At 47.4% G+C, this 20,940-nt stretch overlaps 1 protein-coding gene across 1 annotated transcript in view; it reads left to right on the forward strand.

Annotated features, from left to right (window-relative positions):
• The window catches only part of GUCY2C (guanylate cyclase 2C), a 715,850-nt gene that overhangs the window by 520,808 nt on the left and 174,102 nt on the right, over nucleotides 1-20,940 (forward strand). The window contains 1 exon segment of the mRNA XM_040408779.1: nucleotides 20,401-20,533. Coding sequence (XP_040264713.1) covers nucleotides 20,401-20,533 — 133 coding nt within the window.

Here is a 20,940-nt window from a genome sequence, read left to right on the forward strand (position 1 = left end):
CCCCCTTTCACGAGGGGCCTCCGGACACTCAGGACCAGGTCTCTTCGGATGAGAGGCATGGAAAGTCTGAATTAACCTGTTGGCGTTTACCTCTGACGCTGGAACCCACATTCTTTCCTCGGGACCGTAACCCCTCCAATGCACCAGATACTGAAGAGAGCGGCGGACCAGACGAGAATCAACAATTCTGGCTATTTGAAACTCCAGATTACCAGCCACAATGACAGGAGGAGGTGGCAGCGGCGATGGTTCTAGAGGTGGAACATACTTCTTGAGTAACGATTTATGGAAGACGTTATGGATCTTAAAAGTCTGAGGTAGCTCCAGGCGAAAAGCCACAGGGTTAATGACGGCTACTATTTTATAGGGACCAATGAACCTAGGACCCAGTATCCAAGAAGGAACCTTCAACTTAATATTCCTAGTAGACAACCACACATAGTCATTCACTCCTAGGTCCGGACCTGGCGACCGTTTCTTATCGGCCATGCATTTATATTTACCACTCATCTTTTTCAAGTTAACTTGCACCTTCTGCCATACCGATGAAAGAGATGAAGAAAACCTTTCCTCTTCGGGAACCCCAGAAGACCCCCCCTCTTTGAAAGTACAAAATTGGGGATGAAAACCGTATGCACCAAGGAATGGTGACTTGCCAGTGGACTCCTGATAATGATTATTTATGGCAAACTCAGCTAACGGTAAATATGATGACCACAACTCTTGGTTTTCAGACACAAAACACCTTAAATATGTTTCTAGGTTTTGGTTGGTACGCTCAGTCTGTCCATTCGACTGAGGATGGAAAGCTGAGGAAAAGGACAAGTGAACCCCCAAACGGGAACAAAAAGCTTTCCAAAACTTAGAAATAAACTGGGTTCCCCGATCCGAAACCACATCGGAAGGGACCCCTTGAAGCTTCACGATTTCACTGATAAACACCTGAGCGAGAGTTTTAGCATTAGGAAGTGCGGGTAGCACAATAAAGTGTACCATTTTGCTAAACCTGTCTACTACTACCAAGATAACTGTTTTACCCGCCGACAACGGTAAGTCAGTGATGAAATCCATTGACAGATGTGTCCATGGCCTATTGGGGATGAAAAGTGGCAATAAAGACCCTGCTGGACGTGTATGAGAGACTTTCGCGCGTGCACAAGTAGAACAAGTAGACACGAAATCCATTACATCCTGACGCAACCTTGGCCACCAAAAACGACGAGATAAAAGCTCCAAGGTTGCTTTACTACCCGGGTGTCCAGCAAGTGCCGAATTATGATGTTCTTTTAATAATTCAAGACGCAGGTTTAACGGTACAAACAATTTCTCTGAGGGGCAAGAGGCCGGGGCGTCCCCCTGAGCCTCTAACACCTTTCCCTCTAGAACAGAGTGTACAGCAGAGACAACCACTCCTCTTTGTAAAATAGGTACCGGATCACAAACATTACCCCCTCCAGGGAAACTACGAGATAATGCGTCTGCCTTGGTATTTTTTGCCCCAGGACGATAGGTGATTACAAAGTTAAATCTGGTAAAGAATAGCGACCACCTAGCTTGTCTAGGGGTGAGACGCTTAGCCGATTCTAGGTACAGAAGGTTCTTGTGATCCGTAATCACCGTGACGGGGTGGATTGCTCCCTCTAAGAAGTGACGCCACTCTTCAAGCGCCAGTTTAATCGCCAACAGTTCCCTATTTCCAATATCATAATTCTTCTCCGCAGAAGATAATTTTTTGGAAAAGAAAGCGCAAGGACGCCATTTGCCAGGAGACGGACCCTGAGACAATACAGCTCCCACTCCCACCTCTGACGCATCTACCTCGACAATAAAAGGCTGGGAGACATCAGGTTGAATTAGAACAGGTGCCGAGGTAAACCTCTCCTTTAGAGAGGAAAATGCATCTTTAGCGGCGTCAGACCATTTGGAAAAATCCGTCCCCTTCCTAGTCATGTCGGTAAGGGGTTTAACGATCACTGAATAATTTTTAATGAACTTTCTATAGAAATTAGCGAAACCCAAAAACCGTTGTAGGGCTTTAAGGTTCTCAGGAAGATCCCAATCTAAAATTGCCTGGACCTTCCCAGGATCCATGCGGAAACCTGAAGCAGATAATAGATATCCCAGGAACTGTAATTCCTGAACAGCGAAGACACATTTTTCAATTTTCGCATATAATTTATTCGTCCGTAGGACCTGCAGTACTTGCCTGACATGCACCTCATGTGTTTTCAGATCAGCCGAATAAATTAAGATATCATCTAGGTATATGACTACAAACCTGCCGATGAGATGACTAAAAATATCATTAACGAAATGTTGGAAGACAGCAGGGGCATTGGTCAGACCGAAAGGCATAACTAGATTTTCATAATGCCCCTCAGGGGTGTTAAAAGCTGCCTTCCACTCATCCCCTTCCCTGATACGAATCAGATTGTAGGCCCCCCTAAGATCAAGTTTGGAGAACCACTTAGCACCCGCAATCTGATTAAAAAGGTCAGGAATGAGAGGAAGAGGGTATGGGTCACGGATGGTTATCTGGTTTAACTCACGGAAATCTAAGCAAGGACGCAGGCCCCCATCTTTCTTTTTAACAAAGTAAAACCCTGCAGCCACGGGTGAAGAAGAGGGTCTGATGTGTCCCTTAGCCAGACTCTCGGAGATATAATCTTTCATGGCTTGTCTCTCGGGACCCGAAAGATTATACAACCTGGACTTGGGTAATTTAGCCCCGGGAATCAGGTTAACCGGGCAATCATAAGGACGATGAGGTGGTAGTTTCTGACAACCCTTTTCAGAAAAAACGTCCTCAAAGTCCGAAATAAATGTAGGTAGGGAAACTATGGAGGCGATTAAGCAATTGTTATTTAAGCAATTCTCTCTGCAATGCTCACTCCACTCCAATATCTCCCTGGCCTGCCAATCCACCACTGGATTGTGCGCTACCAACCAGGGAAGACCCAATACCACCGGAGAGGGAAGGCCCTCCAGAACGTAACATGAAAGACACTCATTATGGTGGTCCCCTACCCGAAGGTGTAAATTACGAACAATGTGGGTGAGGTTTCTCTGAGACAGAGGAGCAGAATCTATAGCGAATATGGGAATAGGTCTCTGCAGCGTACAGAGAGACAAACCCATAGTGCGGGCAAAATGGGCATCAATCAAGTTTACCCCTGCTCCACTGTCTAGAAAAACAGAAATAGACTCCGTCTTAACACCAAAAACAATGACCGCTGGTAACACAAATTGAGATGTTCGTATGAAGGAAACGTATACCCCCCGGCTGACATCCTCCGCACAGCCCGGGGTTAGTAGTTTTCCGACGGTCTTTTGTTTTTGAGAAAGGAGGGACAGACATTAATGAAATGACCCCTCCCCCCACAGAAAAAACAAGCCCCCCCCCTACGGCGAACCTCGGGAGGACGGACCTGACGAGAAGTTCCGCCTAGCTGCATAGGCTCATCTAAGTCAGTACAGGCTGACTGTTGCTTGGGAGAGGTAACCAATTGCTCCGGAATTTTCGATCTCTCCCTAAGACGTCTATCTATTCTGATAGAGAGGGACATAACAGCATCAAGGGAAAGGGGGGTCTCATACAGCGCCAGTGCATCCTTAACCCTTTCAGATAACCCAGAGCAGAACTGACTCCTGAGAGCCGGGTCGTTCCACTGAGTATCCGTAGCCCACCTACGGAACTCTGAGCAATATTCCTCTGCTGACCGATCTCCCTGTAGGAGTCTCCGTAACTTCGACTCAGCCAGGGCGACTCGGTCAGGGTCATCATATATGAGACCCAAAGCCCCAAAAAATCCCTCCATTGACCGAAGAGCCTGAGAACCAGGGGGTAACGAGAACGCCCAGGATTGCGGATCCCCCTGAAGCAGGGAAATGACAATCCCTACCCGCTGTTCTTCATGACCTGAGGAGTAAGGGCGCAACTTAAAATATAATTTGCAGGCCTCACGGAACGTCGCAAATTTGTCCCTTCCCCCAGAAAATCTGTCGGGAAGAGCAACCTTGGGTTCAGTGACAACCTGGTTACCCATAGCAACCGCTGGGGGTGCGGTCTGCTGCATTTGCTGCTGTTGTTGGAGAACAGACGCCTTCAATCCTGCCACCTCCAAAGACAGGCTTTGAAGCTGTTCTGCCAAGGCATCAATAGGATCCATATTGGATTCTAAGTAGAGAGAAAAAAAAAAAAAAAAAAAAAATAATTAAATAATTTTTTTTTTCTTTTTTTTTTTTTTTTTTCTCAAAAAGTAAGGGCCAGTTATAATATCACGGTCGGCGTGGCTATCACATACGTGACACAGAGGGAGGGAACGAGGAAGGCCCTGCCCAAGTGAGAGGGAAGATGGTGACCCCTGACTCACCTGGCGGCTGGCACCTGGCTGCCCTGACGTCCCTAGACGGGTTCCTCACCCGTACGCCGATCACGTGCCTAAAGCCCTGGCTTTCCCTGAGCTGAGCCCTAGGTAGTGAAAAGGGCGATGGGAACACTAGTCCGCACCACTAACTCTAAGGGAAAACACCAAGGGGAGGACAGACAACACAGACTCAACATATATTCCCAGGTGGGCGACAACAGGAGACAACAATAAGCCCAACAGGGATCCGGAGGGTAGCACTCAGGAACGACAACCAGGATTAACCACTCCAGTGGGTCAGTATAGATGTCCAGGCAGGAAGCTCTATAACTGGCAACTAGAGAAGTATGAGGGGAGAATATAAGGAGGTAGGGAGTGGCAGACAAGAAACAGCTGAGGAGGAGAAGCTACGGATCCCTGAGAGAGACAAAAAGGATAGCAAGGCAAACACAGAAAACAATCACTAAGAAACAACGTGATCTTTAGATATAGAGCGCGCAGCCACCCGCTGCGACTTCCTGACCCCGGGTATAACGGAGTCAGACGTGGCTCTTGATACCCTCGTGACAACATCTTGTTCGTGTCACTTCAAATGCATTGTGGTGGTGTATAGAGCCAAAAAGTTAGAATTGTGTCGATGTCCCAATATTTTTGGACCTGACTGTATGTATTCAGGATGTTTGAATGCAGAAACACAAAAAAGAAAGAAAAAGTTTTGAATCTGTACAATAATGAAAAAAATATTAATTTGGTACTGACATAATTGTACTGTACCAGAGAGTAAAGTTGGTATGTCACTTATTATGCATAGTGAATGCCATAAAAACAAAACCCTAAAAATAATGAATCACATTGTTTTTTCTAACATCACCGCCAAAACGTCATTAAAAAATACAACCTGTCAGAGATTAAAAAACTGTAAGTCTACCTGCACACAGTGCATAATGGAATATCAGATATGTCAAGTGGTAGGGGGCACTCAACTATCTGGTACCAGATGGACAAGGATGCTGTAAACAGTATTCTAGCAAATATTTATTCGGAAAAAAACTGGTAATAATGGTATTGTGGTCCACTTCAGTGGATCACCAAAATCAATCATAGAAAACAATGATATACAAATAAAAACATTACATAACATATTATGGCGCAAAAGGAAAAAATGTAACCATGAAGAAAAAGAAAAAAGAAAAATAATACAAAACAGAAAAAAATGAGAATGAAAAAATGTCACTGAATGCTTCTAATGGTTGGTGATGTACAATAGGAGCCTGATCGTTGGAGCTCAAAGGCTCTAATTTAGGACATATAAGTCTGTTTGAGTCCGCGATACCATGAACTACAAGGACTTCAGATGATCAGGGTATCCAGGTAAAACAAAAATCTCTAATATGAGATATGGTGCTGTGTATCAGAAATGTTTAATGCAGCCTGCTTCCTATATACCGTTGCTCCAATGAGGGGCATGCACTATAGTAGGCAATATGGCAACTGAGAGATGACATTAGCATGGGTACATGTATAGTATTTATTTTATACCATGAGTACTTTACCGATCCAGAAGACGTTTGGTCCGATTGTAGTTCACTTGGATGATCCGGTCTGCGTGCGGTCAGACGCCAAGTATGTGTCTAGGACCTTCCGCCTTGTTCCACGTGATCCCAGGTCATGTGATCAGAGAAGATCCACGTGATCGGAGGGGAGAGTTCAGGAGGCTGAATTATCTTAGATGATTTCGCTGCTTAAGGCGCACGCCTGTTGAACTGGAAGCGAAGTGTAGCTGGTATTTGTAGTGTTCATATCCACAAATGTAGTAATGTGGAATCCATTGGATGATGGTAGCTGCTGAAACCAAACGCGTTTCGGGGTCTGAACTTGCCACTTCCTCAGTGGTCAACAGCATAGTGAGATATCTGTCCTTTTATAGAGGGTTGCACCTGAATGGGGAGGTGTCTTTTTTTTCAAAGAGATGATTGGAAAAACAGAACTGGAGCTGACTTGTTGCGATGTGCCGTGTGGATTACACCAGGTACATACAAAAATATGATTAAAATACAGATGAGATTTAATAATCCAAAGGCTAATAAAAAATGGTCTTAAAATCTCATATACAGTGGGATGCTAAAGTTTGGGCAACCTTGTTAATCGTCATGATTTTCCTGTATAAATCGTTGGTTGTTACGATAAAAAATGTCAGTTAAATATATCATATAGGAGACACACACAGTGATATTTGAGAAGTGAAATGAAATTTATTGGATTTACAGAAAGTGTGCTATAATTTTTTAAACAAAATTAGGCAGGTGCATAAATTTGGGCACTGTTGTCATTTTATTGATTCCAAAACCTTTAGAACTAATTATTGGAACTCAAATTGGCTTGGTAAGCTCAGTGACCCCTGACCTACATACACAGGTGAATCCAATTATGAGAAAAAGTATTTAAGGGGGTGTCATGGTCTTACCTTCTTGCTGTTCTCCTTCGTTTGACATGTGCTGGCGGCCATCTTGGTTTCTGGGTTTCTTGTAGCCTTCCACCCTGCGGCTCCTCCTTCCCACTGGGAGGAGCTGGATGCCTAGCTCATATATATAGGAGGTCTGTGGCTTCAGTTCCTTGCTTGGTCCTCCTGTGTTCACATGCTTCTAAGACTGCTGCTGCTTCTGGTTCCTGATCCTGGCTTCGTCTGACTACCCTGCTGGTTCCTGATCCTGGCTTCGTCTGACTACCCTGCTGGTTCCTGATCCTGGCTTCGTCTGACTACCCTTCTGGTTCCTGACCCCTGGCCTCTCAAAGACTCTGCTTCGGTTTCACCATCCGTTTGGACTTTTGCTTTACAGCTTTATTTTCAATAAAGCCTTCTTATTTTTCACTTATCTCTTGTTGTACGTCTGGTTCATGGTTCCGTGACAGGGGGTCAATTGTAAGTTTCCCTCCTCTTTTAATTTTCTCTGAAGAGTAGCAACATGGGGGTCTCATAACAACTCTCAAATGACCTGAAGACAAAGATTGTTCACCATCATGGTTTAGGGGAAGGATACAGAAAGCTGTCTCAGAGATTTCAGCTGTCTGTTTCCACAGTTAGGAACATATTGAGGAAATGGAAGACCACAGGCTCAGTTCAAGTTACGGCTCGAAGTGGCAGACCAAGCAAAATCTCGGATAGACAGAAGCGACGAATGGTGAGAACAGTCAGAGTCAACCCACAGACCAGCACCAAAGACCTACAACATCATCTTGCTGCAGATGGAGTCACTGTGCATCGTTCAACCATTCGGCGCACTTTACACAAGGAGATGCTGTATGCGAGAGTGATGCAGAGGAAGCCTTTTCTCCGCCCACAGCACAAAAAGTGCCGCTTGAGGTGGGCTAAAGCACATTTGGACAAGCCAGCTTCATTTTGGAATAAGGTGCTGTGGACTGATGAAACTAAAATTGAGTTATTTGGCCATAACAAGGGGCGTTATGCATGGAGGAAAAAGAACACAGCATTCCAAGAAAAACACCTGCTACCTACAGTAAAATATGGTGGTGGTTCAATCATGATGTGTGGCCAGTGCAGGGACTGGGAATCTTGTCAAAGTTGAGGGACGCATGGATTCCACTCAGTATCAGCAGATTCTGGAGACCAATGTCCAGGAATCAGTGACAAAGCTGAAGCTGCACCGGGGCTGGATCTTTCAACAAGACAACGACCAGTGGCGTACATACCAGAGTCGTAGGGGTCGCAGTTGCGACCGGGCCCGGCACTCCAGGGGGCCCGGCCGCCTGTGGACCCCCCCCAGGCCGCTGGCAGGGCCCCCGCTGTACTCACATGTAATGGAGCGCTCTGATGGGGCCGGCATGAAGTACAGTGGCAATTTCGGGCCCCATCAGAGCGCTCCATCCCTCCATTACATGTATAATATGGGGGTGGGGGGGGCGGAGGGTCAAGGAAGAGGGAAGGAGCGCACTCACTCACACATACCCGGCCAGGCAGTTCCGTTTCCATAGTGAAGCAGGGAAACCTCTCTGCTCCCTGCTTCACTGATCTTCAGAGCTCAGGAGCTCCCCCTGCTGGCCCCAGATTGCGCTGCTTGCTGTGGGAGGAGACCTGAAAGCCCGGCAATCTGCCTCCTCTCATCAGGGATGAAGGTAAGGATGTGTATTTTTTTTTTCTAACGCTGCAGACTGGGGGCAGGGGGGGGGTTTGATGGGCACAACTAGAGTGAGGGGGCACAAAAGTTGGCATCTCTACTAAGGGGCACCTAATCTGCCATAACTAATTTGAGGGGGGCACCTAATCTGCCATAACTAATTTGAGGGGGCACCTAATGTGGCATAACTACTGTGAGGGGGGCACATATAAAGGCATAACTATGAGGGGGCACATATGAAGGCATAACTACTGTGACGGGGCATGTAATCTGGCATAACCAATGTGAGGGGCACATATGTGGGCATATCTAATGTGAGGGGCACATAATCTGGCATAACCACTCTGAGGGGACACATATCTGGGCATATTTACTTTGAGGGGGCACATAACCGGGCATAAATAATGTGAAGGGGCACATAATCTGGCATTACTACTGTGAGGGGACACATAATCTGGCATTACTACTGTGAGGGGACACATAATCTGGCATAACCACTTTGAGGGGGCACATATCTGGGCATAACTACTGTAAGGAGACACATATTTGGCATAACTACTATGAGGGGGCACATATCTGGGCATAATTACTGTGACAGGAACAAAGGTGGGCATAACTACTGTGAGGGGCCACAAGGTGGGCATTAGTACTGTGTGGTTGCACTTAGGGGAAATGTCCTAGATTACCCTGCTATACATTGGCATGGCTCAGTCTTACAGGCCAGCACAGCGCCCCCTGCTGGTGATTTCACAGGGGCAGTCCCCATCCCTTCCTTATGTGATTATTCTTTTTTTCTCACCACAGGGACCTTGTTCTGGATCCAGCGGACATCACGCCGATACCAGCGACACCCTGGATGAGGTAGGACCAGATTTTATTAGGACTGGGTGAGTGTAGCCATGCATTGAGCTTAGGGCTCTTTAACACGAGCGGATCCTGTGCGGGTAATCCACTGCATGAAAGACAGCCAAGCCCCGTTCCGGACAGCAGAGACACGGAGCATTAACATGATTTTAATGTTCTGTGCCTCTCTGTGATCTTTTTACTACAAAATCACAGAGACATAAAGTTGTCACCGTGATTTTGTAGTAAAAAGATCACAGTCAATCATGTTACTGCTCCGTGTCTCTGCTGTCCAGAATGGGGCTTGGCACTCATTCACGCAGCAGATCAGCCGCACAGAAAGAGCCCTTAGTAAGAAAATCTGCCGGTTCTTTGTAAAAATGTTTGCACTGTGGCCCATTACACTATAGTTACAACACTAGTAGGGGAGGTAGTGGGGGGGGGGGGCTTGGAGGCAGGTTGGGGGGGGGGGCGACGGGGAGGGGGCCCCATAGATCAGTTTCACACAGAGGCCCCATGGATTGTGTGTACGCCACTGACAGCGACCCTAAACACTGCTCAAAATCCACTAAGGCATTTATGCAGAGGAACAAGTACAACGTTCTGGAATGGCCATCTCAGTCCCCAGACCTGAATATAACTGAAAATCTGTGGTGTGACTTAGAAAGCTGTCCATGCTCGGAAGCCATCAAACCTGAATGAACTAAAGATGTTTTGTAAAGAGGAATGGTCCAAAATACCTTCAACCAGAATCCAGACTCTAATTGGAACCTACAGAAAGCATTTAGAGGCTGTAATTTCTGCAAAAGGAGGATCTACTAAATATTGATTTCATTTCTTTTTTGTGGTGCCCAAATTTATGCACCTGCCTAATTTTGTTAGAACAATTATAGCACACTTTCTGTAAATCCAATAAACTTCATTTCACTTCTAAAATATCACTGTGTGTGTCTCCTATATGATATATTTAACTGACATTTTTTTATCGTAACAACCAACGATTTATACAGGAAAATCATGACGATTAACAAGTTTGCCCAAACTTTCGCATCCCACTGTATAAAAGTGTGATGTACACGATCCATATCACTTAAATCACAGGATAATAAAGTGGCACATAGGATATAAAATAACAGATGCTGGATAGAGTTGAGCGAACACCTGGATGTTCGGGTTCGAGAAGTTCGGCCGAACTTCCCGGAAATGTTCGGGTTCGGGATCCGAACTCGACCCGAACTTCGCCCCGAACCCGAACCCCATTGAAGTCAATGAGGACCCGAACTTTTCGGCACTAAAAAGGCTGTAAAATAGCCCAGAAAAGGGCTAGAGGGCTGCAAAAGGCAGCAAAATGTAGGTAAATCCCCTGCAAACAAATGTGGATAGGGAAATGAATAAAAATAAAATAAATTAAAATTAACCAATATCAATTGGAGAGAGGTCTCATGGCAGAGAATCAGGCTTCATGTCACCCACCACTGGAACAGGCCATTGTCAGATATTTAGGCCCCGGCACCCAGACAGAGGAGAGAGGTCCCATAGCAGAGAATCAGGCTTCATGTCAGAGCAGAGAATCAGGCTTCAAGTCATAGCAGAGAATCAGGCTTTATGTCATAGCAGAGAATCAGGCTTCACGTCACCCAACACTGGAACAGGCCATTGTCAGATATTTAGGCCCCGGCACCCGGACAGAGGAGAGAGGTCCCATAGCAGAGAATCAGGCTACATGTCATAGCAGAGAATCAGATTTCAAGTCATAGCAGAGAATCAGGCTTTATGTCATAGCAGAGAATCAGGCTTCACGTCACCCAACACTGGAACAGGCCATTGTCAGATATTTAGGCCCCGGCACCCGGACAGAGGAGAGAGGTCCCATAGCAGAGAATCAGGCTTCATGGCATAGCAGAGAATCAGGCTTCACGTCACACACCACTGGAACAGGCCAATGTCAGATATTTTTAGGCCCCGGCACCCAGACAGAGGAGAAAGGTCCCATAGCAGAGAATCAGGCTTCATGTCATAGCAGAGAATCAGGCTTCAAGTCATAGTAGAGAATCAGGCTTCATGTCATAGCAGAGAAACAGGCTTCACATCACCGACCACTGGAACAGGCCATTGTCAGATATTTAGGCCCGGCACTCAGACAGAGGAGAGAGGTCCCATAGCAGAGAATCAGGCTTCATGGCATAGCAGAGAATCAGGCTTCACGTCACCCACCACTGGAACAGGCCATTGTCAGATATTTAGGCCCCGGCACCCAGACAGAGGAGAGAGGTCCCATAGCAGAGAATCAGGCTTCATGTCATAGCAGAGAATCAGGCTTCAAGTCATAGCAGAGAATCAGGCTTCATGTCATAGCAGAGAATCAGGCTTCACGTCACCCACCACTGGAACAGGCCATTGTCAGATATTTAGGCCCCGGCACCCAGACAGAGGAGAGAGGTCCCATAGCAGAGAATCAGGTTTCATGTCATAGCAGAGAATCAGGTTTCAAGTCATAGCAGAGAATCAGGCTTCAAGTCATAGTAAAGAATCAGGCTTCACATCACCCACCACTGGAACAGGTCATTGACAGATATTTAGGCCCCGGCACTCAGACAGAGGAGAGAGGTCCCATAGCAGAGAATAAGGCTTCATGGCATAGCAGAGAATCAGGCTTCACGTCACCCACCACTGGAACAGGCCATTGTCAGATATTTAGGCCCCGGCACCCAGACAGAGGAGAGAGGTCCCATAGCAGAGAATCAGGCTTCATGTCATAGCAGAGAATCAGGCTTCAAGTCATAGCAGAGAATCAGGCTTCATGTCATAGCAGAGAATCAGGCTTCACGTCACCCACCACTGGAACAGGCCATTGTCAGATATTTAGGCCCCGGCACCCAGACAGAGGAGAGAGGTCCCATAGCAGAGAATCAGGCCTCATGTCACCCACCACTGGAACAGGCCATTGTCAGATATTTTTAGGCCCCAGCACCCAGACAGAGGAGAGAGGTCCCATAGCAGAGAATCAGGCTTCATGTCATAGCAGAGAATCAGGCTTCAAGTCATAGCAGAGAATCAGGCTTCACGTCATAGCAAAGAATCAGGCTTCACATCACCCACCACTGGAACAGGCCATTGTCAGATATTTAGGCCCCGGCACCCAGACAGAGGAGAGAGGTCCCATAGCAGAGAATCAGGCTTCATGTCATAGCAGAGAATCAGGCTTCAAGTCATAGCAGAGAATCAGGCTTCATGTCATAGCAGAGAATCAGGCTTCACGTCACCCACCACTGGAACAGGCTATTGTCAGATATTTAGGCCCCGGCACCCAGACAGAGGAGAGAGGTCCCATAGCAGAGAATCAGGCTTCATGTCATAGCAGAGAATCAGGCTTCAAGTCATAGCAGAGAATCAGGCTTCATGTCATAGCAGAGAATCAGGCTTCACGTCACCCACCACTGGAACAGGCTATTGTCAGATATTTAGGCCCCGGCACCCAGACAGAGGAGAGAGGTCCCATAGCAGAGAATCAGGCTTCATGTCATAGCAGAGAATCAGGCTTCATGTCATAGCAGAGAATCAGGCTTCAAGTCATAGCAGAGAATCAGGCTTCATGTCATAGCAGAGAATCAGGCTTCACGTCACCCACCACTGGAACAGGACATTGTCAGATATTTAGGCCCCGGCACCCAGACAGAGGAGAGAGGTCCCATAGCAGAGAATCAGGCTTCATGTCATAGCAGAGAATCAGGCTTCAAGTCATAGCAGAGAATCAGGCTTCACGTCATAGCAAAGAATCAGGCTTCACATCACCCACCACTGGAACAGGTCATTGTCAGATATTTAGGCCCCGGCACTCAGACAGAGGAGAGAGGTCCCATAGCAGAGAATAAGGCTTCATGGCATAGCAGAGAATCAGGCTTCACGTCACCCACCACTGGAACAGGCCATTGTCAGATATTTAGGCCCCGGCACCCAGACAGAGGAGAGAGGTCCCATAGCAGAAAATCAGGCTTCATGTCATAGCAGAGAATCAGGATACAAGTCATAGCAGAGAATCAGGCTTCACGTCACCCACCACTGGAACAGGACATTGTCAGATATTTAGGCCCCGGCACCCAGACAGAGGAGAGAGGTCCCATAGCAGAGAATCAGGCTTCACGTCACCCACCACTGGAACAGGCTATTGTCAGATATTTAGGCCCCGGCACTCAGACAGAGGAGAGAGGTCCCATAGCAGAGAATCAGGCTTCATGGCATAGCAGAGAATCAGGCTTCACGTCACCCACCACTGGAACAGGCCATTGTCAAATATTTAGGCCCCGGCACCCAGACAGAGGAGAGAGGTCCCATAGCAGAGAATCAGGCTTCATGTCATAGCAGAGAATCAGGCTTCAAGTCATAGCAGAGAATCAGGCTTCAAGTCATAGCAGAGAATCAGGCTTCAAGTCATAGCAGAGAATAAGGCTACACGTCACCCACCACTGGAACAGGACATTGTCAGATATTTAGGCCCCGGCACCCAGACAGAGGAGAGAGGTCCCATAGCAGAGAATCAGGCTTCATGTCATAGCAGAGAATTAGGCTTCATGTCATAGCAGAGAATCAGGCTTCACGTCACCCACCACTGGAACAGGCCATTGTCAGATATTTAGGCCCCGGCACCCAGACAGAGGAGAGAGGTTCCATAGCAGAGAATCAGGCTTCATGTCATAGCAGAGAATCAGGCTTCATGTCACCCAACACTGGAACAGGCCACTGTCAGATATTTTTAGGCCCCGGCACCCAGACAGAGGAGAGGTTCATTCAACTTTGGGTTGCCCCGCAATATAATGGTAAAATGAAAATAAAAAAAGGATTGAATGAGGAAGTGCCCTGGAGTACAATAATATATGGTTAAGGGGAGGTAGTTATAAATGTCTAATCTGCACAAGGGATGGACAGGTCCTGTGGGATCCATGGTTGGTTCATTTTTATGAACGTCAGCTTGTCCACATTGGCTGTAGACAGGCGGCTGCGTTTGTCTGTAATGACGCCCCCTGCCGTGCTGAATACACGTTCAGACAAAACGCTGGCCGCCGGGCAGGCCAGCACCTCCAAGGCATAAAAGGCTAGCTCTGGCCACGTGGACAATTTGGAGACCCAGAAGTTGAATGGGGCCGAACCATCAGTAAGTACGTGGAGGGGTGTGCACACGTACTGTTCCACCATGTTAGTGAAATGTTGCCTCCTGCTAACACGTTCCGTATCAGGTGGTGGTGCAGTTATCTGTGGCGTGGTGACAAAACTTTTCCACATCTCTGCCATGCTAACCCTGCCCTCAGAGGAGCTGGCCGTGACACAGCTGCGTTGGCGACCTCTTGCTCCTCCTTTGCCTTCGACTTGGGCTTCCACTTGTTCCCCTGTGACATTTGGGAATGCTCTCAGTAGCGCGTCTACCAACGTGCGCTTGTACTCGCGCATCTTCCTATCACGCTCCAGTGCAGGAAGTAAGGAGGGCACATTGTCTTTGTACCGGGGATCCAGCAGGGTGGCAACCCAGTAGTGTGCACACGTTAAAATGTGGGCAACTCTGCTGTCGTTGCGCAGGCACTGCAGCATGTAGTCGCTCATGTGTGCCAGGCTGCCCAGAGGTAAGGACAAGCTGTCCTCTGTGGGAGGCGTACCGTCATCGTTCTGCGTTTCCCCCCAGCCACGCACCAGTGATGGGCCCGAGCTGCGTTGGGTGCCACCCCGCTGTGAACATACTTCATCCTCATCCTCCTCCACCTCCTCCTCATCCTCGTCCTCCTCATCCTCCAGTAGTGGGCCCTGTCTGGCCACATTTGTACCTGGCCTCTGCTGTTGCAAAAAACCTCCCTCTGAGTCACTTCTAAGAGACTGGCCTGAAAGTGCTAAAAATGACCCCTCTTCCTCCTCCTCCTCCTCCTGGGCCAACTCCTATTCCATCATCGCCCTAAGTGTTTTCTCAAGGAGACATAGAAGTGGTATTGTAACGCTGATAACGGCGTCATCGCCACTGGCCATGTTGGTGGAGTACTCGAAACAGTGCAACAGGGCACACAGGTCTCGCATGGAGGCCCAGTCATTGGTGGTGAAGTGGTGCTGTTCTGCAGTGCGACTGACCCGTGCGTGCTGCAGCTGAAATTCCACTATGGCTTGCTGCTGTTCGCACAGTCTGTCCAGCATGTCCAAGGTGGAGTTCCACCTGGTGGGCATGTCGCATATGAGGCGGTGAGCTATAAGGCCGAAGTTACGCTGTAGCGCAGACAGGTGAGCAGCGGCAGGATGTGAACGCCGGAAGCGCGCACAGACGGCCCGCACTTTATGCAGCAGCTCTGAAATGTCGGGGTAGTTGTGAATGAACTTCTGCACCACCAAATTCAGCACATGCGCCAGGCAAGGGATGTGCGTCAAACCGGCTAGTCCCAGAGCTGCAACGAGATTTCGCCCATTATCGCACACCACCAGGCCGGGCTTGAGGATCACCGGCAGCAACCACTCGTTGGTCTGTTGTTCTATACCCCGCCACAACTCCTGTGCGGTGTGGGGCCTGTCCCCCAAACATATGAGTTTCATAATGGCCTGCTGACGTTTACCCCGGGCTGTGCTGAAGTTGGTGGTGAAGGTGTGTGGCTAACTGGATGAGCAGGTGGAAGAAGAGGAGGAGGAAGCCGAGTAGGAGGAGGAGGCAACAGGAGGCAAAAAATGTTGCCCTGCGATCCTTGGCGGCGGAAGGACGTGCGCCAAACAGCTCTTCGCCTGGGGCCCAGCAGCCACTACATTTACCCAGTGTGCAGTTAGGGAGATATAGCGTCCCTGGCCGTGCTTACTGGTCCACATATCTGTGGTTAGGTGGACCTTACCACAGATGGCGTTGCGCAGTGCACACTTGATTTTATCGGATACTTGGTTGTGCAGGGAAGGCACGGCTCTCTTGGAGAAGTAGTGGCGGCTGGGAACAACATACTGTGGGACAGCATGCGACATGAGCTGTTTGAATCTGTCTGTGTCCACCAGCCTGAATGACAGCATTTCATAGGCCAGTAGTTTAGAAATGCGAGCATTCAGGGCCAGGGATCGAGGGTGGCTAGGTGGGAATTTATGCTTTCTCTCAAATGTTTGTGAGATGGAGAGCCGAACGCTGCCGTGTGACATTGTTGAGATGCTTGGTGACGGAGGTGGTGGTGTTGGTGGTACATCCTCTGTTTGCTGGGCGGCAGGTGCCTACGTTCCTCCAGAGGCGGAGGAAGAGGCCGAGGCGGCGGCAGCAGCAGAAGAGGTAGCAGGGGGAGCATGAGTGAGTTCCTTGTTTTTAAGGTGTTTAATCCACTGCAGTTCATGCTTTGCATGCAGGTGCCTGGTCATGCAGGTTGTGCTAAGGTTCAGAACGTTAATGCCTCGCTTCAGGCTCTGATGGCACAGCGTGCAAACCACTCGGGTCTTGTCGTCAGCACATTGTTTGAAGAACTGCCACACCAGGGAACTCCTTGAAGCTGCCTTTGGGGTGCTCGGTCCCAGATGGCGGTGGCCAGTAGCAGACGGACTCTCTTGGCGGCGGGTGTTCTGCTTTTGCCCACTGCTCCCTCTTTTGCTACGCTGTTGGCTCGGTCTCACCACTGCCTCTTCCTCCGAATTCTGAAAGTCAGTGGCACGACCTTTATTCCATGTGGGGTCTAGGACCTCATCGTCCCCTGCATCGTCTTCCACCCAGTCTTCCTCCCTGACCTCCTGTTCAGTCTGCACACTGCAGAAAGACGCAGCAGTTGGCACCTGTGTTTCGTCATCATCAGAGACGTGCTGAGGTGGTATTCCCATGTCCTCATCAGGAAACATAAGTGGTTGTGCGTTAGTGCATTCTATCTCTTCCACCCCTGGGGAAGGGCTAGGTGGATGCCCTTGGGAAACCCTGCCAGTAGAGTCTTCAAACAGCATAAGAGACTGCTGCATAACTTGAGGCTCAGACAGTTTCCCTGATATGCATGGGGGTGATGTGACAGACTGATTGGCTTGGTTTTCAGGCGCCATCTGTGCGCTTTCTGCAGAAGACTGGGTGGTAGATAATGTGAACGTGCTGGATCCACTGTCGGCCACCCAATTGACTAATGCCTGTACCTGCTCAGGCCTTACCATCCTTAGAACGGCATTGGGCCCCACCAAATATCGCTGTAAATTCTGGTGGCTACTGGGACCTGAGGTAGTTGGTTCACTAGGACGTGTGGCTGTGGCAGAACGGCCACGTCCTCTCCCAGCACCAGAGGGTCCACTAACACCACCACAACCATGTTCGTGTCCGCGTCCCTTACTAGATGTTTTCCTCATTGTTACCGTTCACCACTATAAGAAAAAAATTATTTGGCCCAATGTATTGAATTCAAATTCAGGCCTTTTTTACAGGCACCTAACACTATCTGGCTATCTATTTAGGTACCGTATTACACTAATACAGGCACAGCAGTAACGACAGATTTAGCTGAATATAAATTGTAGGCCTAGTATTTAGGCGCTGGATGACAGGTATCCCTTTTACGGACAGAATTAGACTTGGAAATGCACGGTAGCGTGTGAAGTTATTGAGGATGACCCTATCCGCACCTTCAATCTAATATACCCTTTTATGGATAGATTTAACCTTGGCCTGATAGAGCAGAAACCACAAATTTAGGGAATTGCTAAGTTGGGAATTGTATTTCAACCCAGAACAAAAACTGTGCTTTGGCAGTATTACAATTGGCTAGCCACAGCTGAAACACCAGATTTAGGGTACTGCTATTTTGGCAATTGTATTTTACCCCTCAATAAAATAGCAAGCACAGCCAAGCCCCTGATGTAGGATATAGCAAAAAATAAACAACACACTATTGATGGTTAAAAATGGACTTGGTGGCAGCTTGTGCTGGCGCACCACAAGACACAAAATGGCCGCCGATCACCCCAGAAAAAAGTGACTGAAAAACGCTCTGGGCAGCCTTAAAACAGTGAGCAATTGAATAACAGAGGTTGTATGATACACAGCTGTATATCGATCACTTCAGTAAATAAATCCCTGCCTAATCTCGCCCTAACAGCAGCAGCTGCATCCTCTCCCTACACTGATCAGAGCAGAGTGACGTGCGGCGCTACGTGACTCCAGCTTAAATAGAGGCTGGGTCACATGCTGCACTGGCCAATCACAGCCATGACAATAGTAGGCATGGCTGTGATGGCCTCTTGGGGCAAGTAGTATGACACTTGTTGATTGGCTGCTTTGCAGCCTTTCAAAAAGCGGCAAGAAAGCGCCGAACACCGAACCCAGAGTTTTACGAAAATGTTCGGGTTCAGGTCCGTGTCATGGACACCCCAAAATTCGGTACGAACCCGAACTGTACAGTTCGGGTTCGCTCATCCCTATTTAAAAGTAATATCAGGAAGTATTACTTTACTGAGAGAGTAGTGGATTCATGATATAGCCTTCCTGCAGAAGTGGTAGCTGCAAATACAGTGAAGGAGTTTAAGCATGCATAGGATAGGCATAAGGCCATCCTTCATACACTCACCTAAAGAATTATTAGGAACACCTGTTCTATTTCTCATTAATGCAATTATCTAGTCAACCAATCACATGGCAGTTGCTTCCATGCATTTAGGGGTGTGGTCCTGGTCAAGACAATCTCCTGAACTCCAAACTGAATGTCAGAATGGGAAAGAAAGCTGATTTAAGCAATTTTGAGCGTGGCATGGTTGTTGGTGCCAGACGGGCCGGTCTGAGTATTTCACAATCTGCTCAGTTACTGGGATTTTCACGCACAACCATTTCTAGGGTTTACAAAGAATGGTGTGAAAAGGGAAAAACATCCAGTATGCGGCAGTCCTGTGGGCAAAAATGCCTTGTGGATGCTAGAGGTCAGAGAAGAATGGGCCGACTAATTCAAGCTGATAGAAGAGCAAAGTTGACTGAAATAACCATTCGTTACAACCGAGGTATGCAGCAAAGCATTTGTGAAGCCACAACACGCACAACCTTGAGGCGGATGGGCTACAACAGCAGAAGACCCCACCGGGTGCCACTCATCTCCACTACAAATAGGAAAAAGAGGCTACAATTTGCACGAGCTCACCAAAATTGGACTGTTGAAGACTGGAAAAATGTTGCCTGGTCTGATGAGTCTCGATTTCTGTTGAGACATTCAAATGGTAGAGTCTGAATTTGGCGTAAACAGAATGAGAACATGTATCCATCCTCTGATGGCTACTTCCAGCAGGATAATGCACCATGTCACAAAGCTCGAATCATTTCAAATTGGTTTCTTGAACATGACAATGAGTTCACTGTACTAAAATGGCCCCCACAGTCACCAGATCTCAACCCAATAGAGCATCTTTGGGATGTGGTGGAACGGGAGCTTCGTGCCCTGGATGTGCATCCCTCAAATCTCCATCAACTGCAAGATGCTATCCTATCAATATGGGCCAACATTTCTAAAGAATGCTATCAGCACCTTGTTGAATCAATGCCACGTAGAATTAAGGCAGTTCTGAAGGCAAAAGGGGGTCCAACACCGTATTAGTATGGTGTTCCTAATAATTATTTAGGTGAGTGTATAAGATAAGGCCAGGGGCTATTTATAGTATTCAGTATATTGGGCTGACTAGATGGGCCAAATGGTGCCGACACATTCTATGTTTCTATGTTATATTCTAGATATTTGCAAATTCTCGAAGTGCCAATATTCGCGATTCGAATATTCGCGATCAACACTATAGGAAAAAGCACTGGCCTCTCTAGTGGCCGGGACCTTGGGGGTGTGCATAGGCATGAATGCGCAGTAGCTCCAATCCCAGCCACCTCATATCTGCGCTGCAGATGTGGCCATAACCCCTGGATATGAGCATTGTATAATGTGATGGAAAAATGAATCAAGCCAGCAAAGGAGGCAGCATGGACAAACACAATACATTAGTAAGTGCCTTGTGTTAACTTTCTCTACATGATATACACCATTTGCTGAAGTGGAACAACCCCTATAATGACAAATCAGTGCATATTCTGCTTCAATATAGCAAATGTTTTTGTTACCAAAATAATTTCTCAATTACAGGGTATGTCCTATCTACACTCAAGTAAAGCTGAGGTCCATGGCAGACTTAAGTCAACAAACTGTGTAGTTGATAGTCGTATGGTAGTGAAAATCACTGACTTTATTTGTAATTCCATTATGAGTCCTAAAAAAGGTAAGTGTGAATATCATGTCATAAACATTTTTCTAACAAATAAATCTGTTTATCTCAATCATCCAAAGTATAAGTCTGACTTTTTTAGGTCTAAAATTTTTAGATAATTAATTTCAAAATTCAACTAAGGCAACTTTACAGATTTGCAGAGCAGCTTTGGAAGAAACTCCTCTACATAGAAATCAGTCTTCAATCACTTTTGCTAAACAGCACTGCTTTGCTACTGCCGTATCTTCTGTTTCACAACCCCAGACAATTATTACTTCTAACTCCCTACTCCTTACTTCAACATCTCTCATCTTATATGCCACATATTTTAATCCCTTGCAGGTTGCCACTGCAGTAGCCAAGGACATTTGAGATCTGTCCTTGCTGCCAAGGGCTGTATCTCTGGCTATATACCAGCT

This window comes from Bufo bufo, chromosome 9, assembly GCF_905171765.1.
Source record: "Bufo bufo chromosome 9, aBufBuf1.1, whole genome shotgun sequence".
NCBI classification, from domain to species: domain Eukaryota; kingdom Metazoa; phylum Chordata; class Amphibia; order Anura; family Bufonidae; genus Bufo; species Bufo bufo.